This window comes from Jaculus jaculus, chromosome 3 (assembly GCF_020740685.1).
Source record: "Jaculus jaculus isolate mJacJac1 chromosome 3, mJacJac1.mat.Y.cur, whole genome shotgun sequence".
NCBI classification, from domain to species: Eukaryota; Metazoa; Chordata; class Mammalia; order Rodentia; family Dipodidae; genus Jaculus; species Jaculus jaculus.
In genome coordinates this window covers 33,204,583-33,218,084 of record NC_059104.1, presented here as the reverse complement: position 1 = coordinate 33,218,084, position 13,502 = coordinate 33,204,583, and the positions used below count along the sequence as shown (strand labels likewise).

At 36.8% G+C, this 13,502-nt stretch overlaps 1 protein-coding gene across 2 annotated transcripts in view; it reads right to left on the bottom strand.

Annotated features, from left to right (window-relative positions):
- Positions 1-13,502, bottom strand: part of Mycbp2 (MYC binding protein 2) — a 263,847-nt gene that overhangs the window by 44,375 nt on the left and 205,970 nt on the right. For both annotated transcript variants that reach the window (XM_045144931.1, XM_004651034.2), the window contains 4 exons: positions 6,326-7,969; positions 5,061-5,230; positions 3,150-3,394; positions 1,071-1,238 (listed from right to left, as the gene is read on the bottom strand). In XM_045144931.1, coding sequence (XP_045000866.1) covers positions 1,071-1,238; positions 3,150-3,394; positions 5,061-5,230; positions 6,326-7,969 — 2,227 coding nt within the window. The remainder of the gene's footprint in view (positions 1-1,070; positions 1,239-3,149; positions 3,395-5,060; positions 5,231-6,325; positions 7,970-13,502) is intronic.

The following is a 13,502-nucleotide window of genomic DNA, read 5'->3' as shown; positions in this document are numbered from 1 at the left end:
CTTCGCTATCTTGAACCAGAAATTTCATGTGGACATTAATGCTAGAAGGCAAAAATAAGTGCCCAGTGAATTATACTCATTAGACTAATCTGGAAATGGTTCCTAGCTCTTCTTAAAAGGTGTATCTTCTTTCTTCAGAGACACTTGTAACACCTTTAAATATAAAAACGGCTACAAATCAAGAGCAGTTCCAAAAGCTCTGGTGACGTAATTTAAGTAAGTTCACTCTATAAAGATGAAAGGAAAAACTGCAAACATTCTTTAATGGGAGAATACTTATTTGGACATGTGAGTTCTATTTTATGCTTATTAGAGTATCTATTATTTTAGTTTAGTGTAACTATGTAGTATTAGCACAGTGGTATACCTTAACTAGCATGTTTTCTTCTTTCAGTAAGGATCTTTTTTTTTCCCCCCGAGGTAGGGTCTCACTTTAACTTAGGCTGACCTGGATTTCACTATGTCAGTTCAGGGTGGCCTCGAACTCTCGGTGATCCTCCTACCTCTGCCTCTGGAGTGCTGGCATGTGCCACCACGCCTGGCTGAAGATATTCCTTTTCAGTAACTTTAAATTCAGTTACTCAGGCCTGAAATCTTGATGTCATCTTAAACTTACCTTTCTCATTTATCTAATTCACCAAGTCACATTAATTTCTCTTACAAAATATTTCTTTTATTTATATATTTTCTAACAGTTGCCAGTATACTCCAGTTCCACACACCTAGCTGTGGAGAAGACATTGTAAGCACTGATCCAAGACGCTTAATATTATTCTCTGTATCACTTCTCCCATTAAATGTCTCAAAGCCAATTTTCCCTCCTTGACTAAATGTAGTACCAAATGATATATAATGCAATATTTTATTATATCATTAGTTGATCTTTTTTCTCTAAGTAGTCGCCTTTTCCATCAAAAGCTTTATTCATATATATAAACTTTTTATTCTGCTCCCATAGTTAGCACAACTGACTCAATGTTGTATTAAAGAACTGTAAGGCATTCTTTTCTAGTTTTTTTTTTCTTCCACCAAACACTGGTAATTCAACAGAGAGGAGAGAACTAAAATACCTTGGTGGCATAGACTTCATATTGCTCTCTGGCTCTTCAAATACATTAGGACTTGCATCAGGAGTTACTGATATATATGGGGCAGGGACAGATGTTGAACGCAGGTATCTCATTTCATCCTGGAACAGATTGTCGTCTTGATAGCCCACAAAGTTTTCATGATGATGCCTGTATTAAATCAAATCCAAGAACTTAAGAGTAAGTGGCAATGCAGCTCCTCTGATTTCAGTTTCCTCGGTATAAGGCACAGTGGCACTTGCAAATTTATACTCTAAGATGAAGTACTATACTAACCACAGATCTAGGCAGGGGAAATAAAAGTCTGATGACTGTACACCAGACATTCCAAGTGTAAGATGCATTTCAAATCTAAAGATGAACTCATTTTCTTTTCTTTCAAGAACTTTTCCATCTTCCAGTGACTAGTGAGTGCTCCCATTACTATACAGGTGCTTAGACCAGAATATCCATGTTGGAGCACGCTTTGCTCTCAACCACCAGTGGTCACTCAGTCCTATGGTAGGTTCCAGGCTTCCTGTCACGCCTATGCTTTCTTCTCATTCCCTATCATGACTGCCATGATAAAGGCTACTCTCATTTCTTACATGGAATGTTGAAATACAGGTAGTCACTTTTTGGGTGGGAACATATTGAAACCAAATATCAGACAAATATTAGAAATGTGTTATGTTCTGTGGCTTGGAGAGTGTCTGTTCGTCAGAAAGCCAATAGTACTTTGGGTTTTTCACATGCTTTACAATTTGATTCATTCTTTTTCAAATTGGAACAAACGTCTGATAACTTAAGTGCAAGTACTATGAATAGTGTCACTGAAACTTAAATGTCAAAAGATTTGGCATGCCTAATGATTTCTACCTTGTTTCACATGTCACACATGTATTTCACATTTTCACTGTTTTATTTGCTCTGTTTCAATAATAAGCAAAACATTTTTAAAAATCACAAAGATAGCACTTTCCAAAATAGAATGATTGACTGGCAAGCTATGACAGCAGGCAAATCTAGAAATCTTCATTTATCAGCTGATGAAAAAAATCCAAATTTAGAGTATGAAAAATTGTTTTGGAGTGTCAGCATATAATGTGAGAGAGTTCAGTCACATCATCCGCGTTCAGTATGGGGTACAGAAGCACTGTTACCACGCTGCTCTCCATCTTCAGTGAAGCCCCTCCTCTGTCCAATCTCTGTGTTTCCACATTTCTTAACTTGACCTTCTCATTGCAAACCAGGTATATGCTTCAGCTCGGGATTCTTCCCTTCCTTTGCCCATAAGCTAATGTCCAGTCAGCATTCATTATAGAGCCCCACATTAGCTGAGTCACCTCTTGAAGCATTTGACTTGCCCCTCAGTTGCTAATGTTTTAACCAAGCCTATGATTCCTCCCCTGTGTAATGATATTTCGTTTGTGTGGACTCTGTCAGAAAATGCTTCTCTCATGACCTTCCTGAGGGATATTTATCTATTTTGGGACTCTATTAAAGAGCCAGGCCCTCTGGGAAGCATTCGTTGATTTGTTCAGGGAGCTAAAGTATTCTCCAGCTTTCATGCTCTACTATTAACACAACACAATATAAGGCTTCAATGACACAAATGTCTTCCTACAGCGTGAGTTATGGAAGCCAGGATTTTATCACATTCATTTTGGTGTTTTGGAGGCCCAGTACAAAAATGGTCTCCAGCTAGCATTTCTTTAAATGTAAACAGAAAAATAACTAAAAGAAAGATTTGCATAGGAAATATCAGTTTCTTTTCATCATCTCCCACTATTAGCAGACGAAATCCAGCCAATTAGAGAATAAGAAAAAAACAAACTGAAAACACTAGTGAAAGACAGTTTGTATTAACAACCTTAATACATATTGACAAAACCATGAAATACCCACTAGAATAAAATACATGCCCCTCCCTGCCATGTCAGCCAAGGCAACAGAGAAAATAAATTGGAAATTTCTTTACTGTATATAGATATTATCTAAAACAATGTGAGTATTCAGGGCAAACCTTCTAATGCTTGATATGGATCCAAAGGCAATGAAAAAAGAACCAAGTTTTCTTACCTAGCTAACGTCTGTAGGTAGAGGCAGGGCATTTTCACGGGAAGGTCTTCAGAAATGCCTTCTTTCACACTAGGCAGCTGAGACTGGAATGGCTTTGTAGGATGATAGCACAGGATACTTGGCTCTGCTGCACTGCTCAGGGACAGCAGAAATAGGGCATTGGATTTGATCACCTGGTGTGCTTCCATGGTGGGCAAGGCACGAGGAGTCTTTACTTGCATTGGCTTTCTTCTAGATTGTTTGACCTGGCCAAGAAATAATTGTTCCATGCTTATGTTAAAAAATAATTTCTTGGGTTGGGGATGGCTCAGTGATCAAGTGAGCTTCCTGTTGCACCAGCATGAAGGCCTGAGAAGGCTTGAAATTGCCCAAGTTTGAATTTCCAGATCCAACATAAACAGCCGGCTGGGTGTGCCCATGTGTGCCTGTAACCCCAGAGAGCAGGGAATCTTCCAGGCTCACAAAAGGCAGCAAACTCCACTATCAGGAAGGGGATGGTAAAAGAGCAATTAAGTGAGTCACCCAACATTCTGCTCTGGCCACCTCAGGCACATGTCCCCGTCATACACAAGCATCCCCTGCCACAGGCTGACATGGAGCACTGCAACAGCATGTTCATCATTCACACCACACTACACTCATGTAACAGATTCCTCCAAGCTGAAATACTTCCTTTCAAAGAGAGGAAGGAGGCTCTGGGGATTTAGGAAGTCAAGTCTAAGAGACCTAAAACTTAAAAGGTCACATGACCACTCCTCAAGGTCATACGAATGATCAAAGGCAGACTTTGACCAAGGTTAATTAGAAGTTGAGACATTCTCTCCTAGGGGGAGGAAGAAAGCTAGGCAACTCAGGAAGTCCACACCTCTGGGAAAAAGTTGTCCAGACCCCTCCCTAAGGCTACATATAAAGGGAAGCAAGAGACTCTCAAGACTGAGCTGCCTGCAAGGCATGTAGTACGGGGCCGACTCTCCCACTGGACAAGCTAGCTGCAGGTTGTGCAGGGAGCGCACGTGGTGCAGCTTCCACGAGACATCACCTCTGCTGGGACGGCCTTCTGGTGATGCATTTGCTTTTGAGTCACCCATGCTCCTGTAAGTCAGTCCTCACTCCAAGAACTGAGGGAAGAGCATGAGGGAGGGGGTGGGAGAGAAAAAACTCGATGTAGAGAGCTCAGCAGATGTGCGGTCATCATCCTGCATGGGATCAGACTTCTTAGGGATGTGGCGGCCTTGGGGTTTCCAGTGCTCCTGTACGCAACTGCTCTGTAAGCCCAATCAACTCTGGTTCACCTAAACTGGTTTTTAATTTCTTAAGCTAACTATGGTGAGTTTTTAATAAAATTCAATGAACACTTGTAGAAATATTTTAAAACAGTGATGGTGATTATCAGCACTGCAATTACTTCATACTTCTGAACTGACTGGAACTATTTTAAATTGAATGTATTACCTTTCTTGCCTTGGGGAAGTTTAAAAACTAGTTAAACTTAAATGTGTAGGAGAGTGAATTCTTTGGCTTGGTATGTCACCAGTGGGAATGATCTTGAGTTTCTCTGAGTCCTAGCATATAATTAGGTATTAAGGAAGAGAGGGGAGAAAGAGTAGAGAAACAAAGGATCCCAAAAAGAAGAATGACATTTATGCATTATGTGTACAGGAACAGAGAATTAATAATAATCATATGAGAAACATTGTTAATACATAGTATGTACCCAACATGGTTTATTTCTTATTATAAAGGTAACCTAACAAATATTGAATTTGTATTTTGTTCTTGTTATGAAACTGATTTTTAATGTCAACTATAGGGAATATCTGATATAATGATATGATAATGATATGATTATAAAGAGATTCTTATAGAGTATATCCTACTGTTAATAGTATAGCTTCAATGGAATCAAAGTACCTTCTCCCTTGCAGCAGCCTGCTTTTCACGGAGGTATTTTTCTCTACAGCGATCGCATACTAGGTACCAAGTGCTTCCTCCGATGCCACCATCACCACAGTTACCAGCCCATCCTCCACAGAAATGTCCAATGCTATTGTAACCTTGTCCACCAGCATATCGACCACAACCTTGAAACAATAACAAGACATGCATATTTAAAATTTTTAACAGTTTCATCCTTATCACTTATCTACCAATGACAGATTTTTTTTTGTTTGCTTGTTTTTCTGAGGTAGGGTCTCACTCTGTCCAAGCTGGCCTAGAATTCACTATTCACTATGTCATCTTGGGGTGGCCTTGAACTCATGGTTATCCTCCTATCTCTGCCTCCCAAGTGCTGGGATTAAAGGTGTGTATGCCACCATGCCTGGCAGATTTACCTTTTAAAACTAAACATGTACTGAGTAGGAATCAAGTTTTTGTTGTGCTATTAATCCCAGAAACATAGTATGCTTGGTAGGAAATGCTCCAGAAGAATGAGACATTGGAAACCATACACAGTATGAGAAAAATAAGCATACCTATATTGGGTAATTTAGTGATTAGAATTTAGATTAGAATTTAGTTTACAGAAATATTTTCCCAACAGTCAGTCTTCCAATAAAATAATTGGCAGTACTTCCACAGGAAAATGACCCCTCATGAATAAATTCACTTAGTTTGCAATTCTGAATAGGGAACACTGACATAGAGGAGATCTGGTATTGAGATCTAGACCAGCCCTGTGTGTTTGGACATGCCATTATTTCCACCACACAAGACTTTAGTGCCATACTTTTAGTAGCACATAGATACTGAAAAACACATGGGAGGGGCAGTGGTTTAAGCACTTCCTTGTAAAGTCTAAAGGCCTGGTTCAATTCTCTAGTACCCACATAAAGCCAGATACACAGAGTGGCATGTGTATCTGGGGTTCATTTGCAGTGGCAAGAAGACCTGGTATACCCCTTCTCTCTTTCTCTCTTTGCTTGCAAATAAATAAATAAATAACATATTTAAATAACACAATATTTCCAAATGAACTACATTAAAATGAAACAATACTGAACTGCCTGATCACTGCACTATTAAATTTCTTCTACCTATTTTTCAAAAGAACCTGCTACAGGAAGTTCTGGCCAGTAGTTTTCCCTGCTTTGATATGATTTGTACAACAGTTCAAGGTAAATGATCCAGCTCAGTAACAAATGAAGTTGACGCACGTACTTCACAGCATAACGTACCTGGATGAGCTTGTCTCATGTGATAGGTCACTGGGTATGGATGGGACTCTCCACACAGCTCACAGATGGTATCTTTCTCTGGCCCTCCTACTGCCAGCTGGGCCATTTCACCAAACAAATTGCCCCTTGGTCTAACTTCTGTCTTATCTTTTTTCTTTTTTTCCTTTTTAGCTTTCTTATTCTCTTTCTCACACTCTTTCTTTTTAAGTACTGCACAGGAACCAGGACTTGGAAAAATCATATTCTGCGAAGCGGCTTTGATTGTAGCCAAAGAAATATCTTCCCAAAAAGCCACTAAATGTTGTAGCGTCAAGGGAAGAGGAGACTTAGACTTCATCGTGTGATGCATGGACATTTCAAAAGTGGCTTCGCTTTTTCCATCCTCACATTTTTCGTGCAGTGGAGGCTCCTTGAGCATAGACAATACCTTATTTTTGTTGATGCTGCCCATCTTAGAAATGTCTGGCCCATGTGGCGAAATATTAAACATATTCAGAGCAGATGATATTTCCAGAGAATGCCTATTTTTTAACTTTATTTCCTTTTCCTCTGAGGGCTGTTGGCTGTTCAAACTACTCCTTATAGGAGCATGTTCTTTGGAAAGTTCAGGATTAAATTTCAGGAAAGAAGAACAAGCCATCGCATCATGCACTATGCCCTCATGCCACAGAAATGAGGCAAACACAGCTCTGGCACATTCAGCCACAGAGGGAGACATGGCTTGCTTGGCTGGCTCTAAAGGTTTGGATCCATCTCCTTTGAAAAGAAAACTAGATTTTTCTTTTTTGGGTCGGGTGTGTCTATTAGCACACTTTCGACTTATTTTGGGAGATGCTCGCATGTCTTGTTCATCTTTCAGAGGTGCCTTTCCTATGCTGAAATGTACTTTGTTTGAAGTCTCATCCACACTCTTAAATTCGCTGCTTTCATCACAAGTGCTATCTGTTACACTATTTGTTTTCAAAGTACTTGAAGTACACACTTCAACCACCTCACTGTGCAGGTTTTCTTGTACCACATGGGGAGAGGGGGCTCGATTTTCAGACCCAGGGGAGTCTTTAGAATCCTTTGGTACTGGTTTTGGTTTAGGTGATGTGGATCGCCCCCTTAATGGTTCTGTGAGGGGCATTTTCTTCTTACGGAGGGTATCTGGATCGAGTGTGTATGAGTCTGATTTGGAACGTTCCCGAGGAGGATCAAGTTTTGTTTTAACAGGAGCTGTACTTTTCTGAGGTAGATTTTTATCTTGTGGTGAGGAGGAGCGTGGAGAACTAGCACCAGATGGGCTAGACCTGTTAGCTGGGAGAGTCTTTGGCTTAGGAGATGATGACCTAGAACCTGGTCCTGGGGATTCAGCTCTGAAGCTAGAAGACATCCTCCCATCAGACTTCATTGTCTGCAAGGTGTTATGGTTGGGGGACAATGACCTACTATGGGAATCTGACCTCAGCTTTGCAGCATCAGATTTCAACATGAGGGATTCACTAGCAGATAAACCTTCTGTTCCCCTAGGCTTCTTCTGGTCAGTAGTTGTCCGGCTCATACGCCCATCAGGTTTTAGTGATCTGCTGTGCTTAGAAGCCAGTTCTGATTTTCCTGATGTAGAGACTGGTCTAGAAGATGTTGAGATATTTCCTCGATCACCTGTATAGTTCATTTCATAGTGATACTTGTTAGTAAATTGTTACCTTACTGATAATTTAGCCACTAATCATTAAAATTAAAAAAAACAGCTACAAAATTTAGATTGTCATATAAAAATATGAAAGACAAAGGGGAAATATTTCTCATAAAATTCTGTCTATATTACACAACTTTCACTACTACAAATGTTATAGATACAAAGCAGAGTGAATAAAGTATGCACCACTATGTTTATTAGTGATAAACTTCAGCCCTAGTATAACAAATTAGAATCTAAATTCAGTGAAGGACCAAAGAGAGAAAAAAATAACATTTTTTGATTACTGAATTATGAAACTATACATATTTTTCATATGAATTAAACGGAATTTTCAGGAGAGTGAAACCTAACATTCTTAAGAATGGTATTTATTATTCAATAATGAGATTGGATTTATACATTTATTATGTTTAATTGTACTAATAAATACAATTAGACTAAGAAGGAGCTATTTAGGGGGTACCATGTCAACCCCTGGATTAGAATGACTTAAAATAACATGAGTGCTATTAGTTAACTGCATTGTAATTCAGGCATTTTATTAATTAAAAACAGGTTACATTCTAAAACTTTAGTAACTTGGGTAGTTAGCACTGAAACGTATACGCCTGGTGGACAAAAGGAAGAACAAGATCTTGGAATGAGTACTACACATCTGAATTGTGCACTCATGAGACACTCTAGCAAACAACATGAAGAAACATAGTCTCTCCTGGGACAAAACCCTAGATGATTCTACTTAGGTCCCACGTGCTGACCTTTAGTCCTGTGTATTTTGCAACTTCCTCCAATTTTATGCTTTCTTTTATACATTACAGCCAGGCTGTGCTCCTAGTACAAGTCATTAACTATCTTTAGGAAAGCAACCTGACATGTGATTCACATGATATGAGAAACAGAAAACCTGTAAACCTTATTAAATGTATCTAGATGTTTCTAGGAATACCTGGTTATTAATTCAACATGTTCTTTCTCTTGCTATCGGAAAACTGATTAGGAACAAATTTGGGTAATGAAGGAAAATGTTTTATTTGCTTATGTGTGCATGTAGTCACACATTTCTTATCCATAGGTCAGGGTAGTAGTTTGGTATAATTTGTTTTCTTCTGTGAGGTCTTGTAAGCAAGTTTTTATGTTAGTCTTTTATGATATAATTTCATTTTGTTTTATTTTATTATTCCCAAATGTTCAGATTCTTGGAGAATTTACCTTTGACAATTATCACTTCTAAAACAAAAAGGTAATGGTAATGAGAGTCATTGTGTAAGTATGAGTTGAGAAGCCTGTAGTTAAACAGCCTGTGTAGAGTGCAGTGATGAACTGAACATTTATTTTAATTGCAACATGACAATGCTTAGCAAACAGTTTTGTTTCTTTCTTTTTTTTTTTTCTCTGTTGTTGGATTTTCAAGGTAGGTTTTCACTCTAGCTAAGGCTGACCTGGAATTCACTATGCATTATCAGGATGGCCTTGAACTCATTGTGATCCTCTGCCTCCAGAGTGCTAGGATTAAAGGCATGCATCACACACCCTGTAGATTAATCAAAATAGTAATTATAAACATGACCTTTACCTTCTTGCAACACTTTTTTCACTCTATCATGAATTTCCTTTCTCATACATGTCATTTTTATTTTATTAATTAATTAATTTATTTTTATTAAGTTGCTAGGTTAGAGATTAAGCCTTATGTGCTCATTTTATAAATATTTTTTATCTACTTATTTGGCAGAGAGAATGGACACACCAGGGCTTCTAAGCCATTACAAATGAACTCCAGATGCACGTGCCACTATATGCATCTGGCTTATGTGGGTCCTGAAAATCAAATCTGGGTCTTTAGGCTTTGCAGGCAGGTACCTTAACCATTAAGCCATCTCTCTAGCCCTCATTTTATAAATATTCTGAGATTAGAATAAACTTGGGGGAAACTACTACACAAAATCATGAAAATTTCCAAGCATTTATGCTATCTGAGAACACAGAAACCCAGATATAATTTTCATAAATATGTATTCTCAAATAGTTCAAAAGCAGTAGAAGAAACTGCTGCTCATTTCATTTTACTGACCTAGTAACAGAATAAAACAAATTTTATAAATACATCAGTTATATTTTGTAAACGTGAACATCAGTTTAGTCCGGGCCACTAATTTTAAGTATGTTGTATGGCATGTTAAGATTTTTTGTTATTAATTTAAGAGATGGAAACATTTTTCTTTCTTTCTTTATTTTTTTGGTTTTCCAAGGTAGGGTCTCTCTCTCACTCAGATTGAACTGGAATTCACTATGTCATCTCAGGGTGGCCTCAAACTCTTGGCGATCCTTCTCCCTCTGCAAGTGCTGGGACTAAAGGTGTGCACCACCATATGGAAACATTTTTTATCACTTTATCATCACATTTGTTCTAAAAACTATAATAAATATAACAAGGAATCAAGACAAGAAAGTAGCACATCTCATACTTGGTTTTCTCTTTCCAAAAAAAGTCAATTTTAACTGAGTTTTCTAATTTATAAAGAAAAAGGATAGTTTAATCTCAGGGTCTTAGGGTTCTCAAGTTAATGAAAAGGATTTTTTGTTTTGTTTTGTTTTTTTGAGGTAGGGTCTCACTCTTGCTCAGGCTGACCTGGAATTCACTATGTAGTCTCAGGGTGGCATTGAACTCACGGAGATCCTCCTACCTCTGCCTCCCAAGTGCTGGGATTAAAGGCGTGCGCCACCATGCCTGGCAATGAAAGTGATTCTTGACAAAATTTATATACTGGTCGCTTCAGTTGTGTCTTTAGAGCTGATCTGCATGCCTGTTGTATGGAATGATAAATAAATACTGGTGTACATTTAATGCTAGGAGTATATGAGCTCACAATGTTGGGATTTCCTCACAATGAATTTATCTCTGGGGTTGACTGAGCAATAGAATCTGTCAAATACTGGGAACATCACATGTCCTATGTGTGCTATATGGACAGGGTTAGAAAATACAGACACTTGTAACAATGTTTTTTCTTTAGAAGAAATTAAAATTAATCAATAGATTTCATTTTTGACCCAGGCCAGGATGCTCTAAAGGCTTCTGGTATCCATCAGAACAACTTAAGCTCTTAGACTGAAGTAAGCTTAAATTTAAGATACTTGGAAAAAACCGATTTTCATATTTAAAAAGATGACCCAAACAATGCCAACCCTATGGCAAGAAAGTGTTCCAATTTTATAAAAGCAGCTTTATTTCCATTGTAACTATGAACTCACTGAAACATTTACTAATACTTTAGACCTATTCAACTGGTATTTTATCCTTTACAGAGTAACAATTCATGTCATAGAAAGTGTATGTGTATGCTCTATTTTTATGACTTTAGCAAAGGTGAATATTTTCCTACAATTTGTGAGTGATGACAATTACAAATCCACTGGGATCAAGGTGCCTAAGTAATGGCAGAGCATTTTGTGCTAAGATGCACCTTTAAATTATAATTCACCCTTCTGAAAACATCTTATCAAAGCATGTTTTGTATATTTTTAAAAAGCAATGTTAAATGAAGTAAGCCTGTATGCTTTTTGTTTATTTTCTTTATGTAGCTGTCAACTGTTCTGTAGCATTATTAAATTTTACTAAAAACTGTCATAGCTCTCAAATAATAATATTTTTAGACCACAGATAATATTTCAACACTCATTACTTAATTTAGTTTCATAATCTTACATACATATTCCTTGTTGGAGGCAGGGTCTTACTCTACCCAAGGCTGACCTGGAACTTATTTGATAACCCCAGAGTGAAGTCAAAATAGCACTGATCCTCCCTTAGCCTCTCTTGTAGTGGGGTTATTACCATAAAGCAACATGCTCTGCTTTGGTGATTATACTATGTATACTTAATAGATAAACATTTTCTAGACTCAAAGGATCCTGAAGAAAAGGCAGGATAAAAATTTTATATAGTCCAACAAATTTAATGTTACTAAAAATGATAAATAACAAGGACTAATTCATTATATCACCTGCATGATCTTTTAATACCTCTCACAATCAGGTTACATGATATCATGTTAGCATATATCATACATATTATAATATAATACGATATGTCATAATGTGTAGCATATATAAGGTGACATGAAACAGTATACTATATACTAGATCATATGAAGATCTGGTTGTGTAATCATATTTATTGTACTTTATATTTCAAATTTATTTATAATAGCATCACTCTCAATAGTATAAAGGAGAAATGTAAAACCTTTTACTCATTAAAAAAATTAGTAATTATGTTAGCCAGGGTTACATTACTTATATAAAAACTATTTTAAAGTACAAGATCTAAAACTTTTAATTAAGTACTATCCTAAGGAAATTGTGTAGTTGCCTTTAGTATTTTAAAGGACCAAAGTTATATTGTTAAATTTTCTAAAAATATGTTAATATCCATTATTTGTCATGTGTAAATTTAAAATGTTAAAGCGATGTCACTAAGAAAATGCTATAGGTAACATTCATGTCAGAGCAGACATGGGTAGTTTGTGTATATGTGTGTTAACTTTTAAACTTCAAAATATTTCTCAAATTAAAGTGTTAAAATGATTTTTATATTACATACAATAAATGTGTTTAAAATTAAATTCTTAAATATGATACTATATTTATACAGATCACCATGTACTTCTTGACTTATGTACACCATTTTATTCTGATAATAATGATTTTTTAAAACCTCAAATTAGGCCCAAAATTTCATTCTACATACCTACTCTGCTTTTTAAAATCTTATAAAACTTAAAAAGTAAACAAGAATAATATTTTAACCTACAGATATAATAAATACATTTAACAATTAGTATAATTTATACTGTAATATGCATAGGTATATTATAAAGTACATCAAACACGTAAAGTTCTAAATAAAATGATAAGCTTGAATTAAAACAATGGAATGGGATGAACATGGCTGAGATGAACAGAAGCTTTCCTGACCCTTCCACCATTCATTAAGGATGGCCTGTGCATGGATGCTCGCATACCCACCCTTCAGTTTGTGAGACAGAGATGAGAGAGCAGAGGTAGGCCCAGCTACACCAAAAGTTTTGTAAATGCGCTCACGAGAAGCAGGGCTGCGAGATGGAGAGTCTACAGTGGAAAACATCAGCAAAGAAGCAGCACAGATTCAATGGAACAAAACTTAGCAGAGAACACAAGCAAAAACAAAGCATTTTAAATGGTATGCAACTACAACTATTATTTAAGATAGTTTACATTCTGCTCAAATTTTCAGCAAGTTCATATAAAATTAAAGCTCAAATAAGGTCCAATTAACTAATTTGGATAATTATATGTATTAGTATGTCTACATGTATTAACTTTACACTCACTAAGTCTTATAGATGTGATAAATCAAATTTGTGCAATCCTACTTTAGCTCAGTTTTCTTCTTTGATTTAGTACTTACTTATAAGTAAAGATTTATAGATAAATTCTTATCTACATATAAAT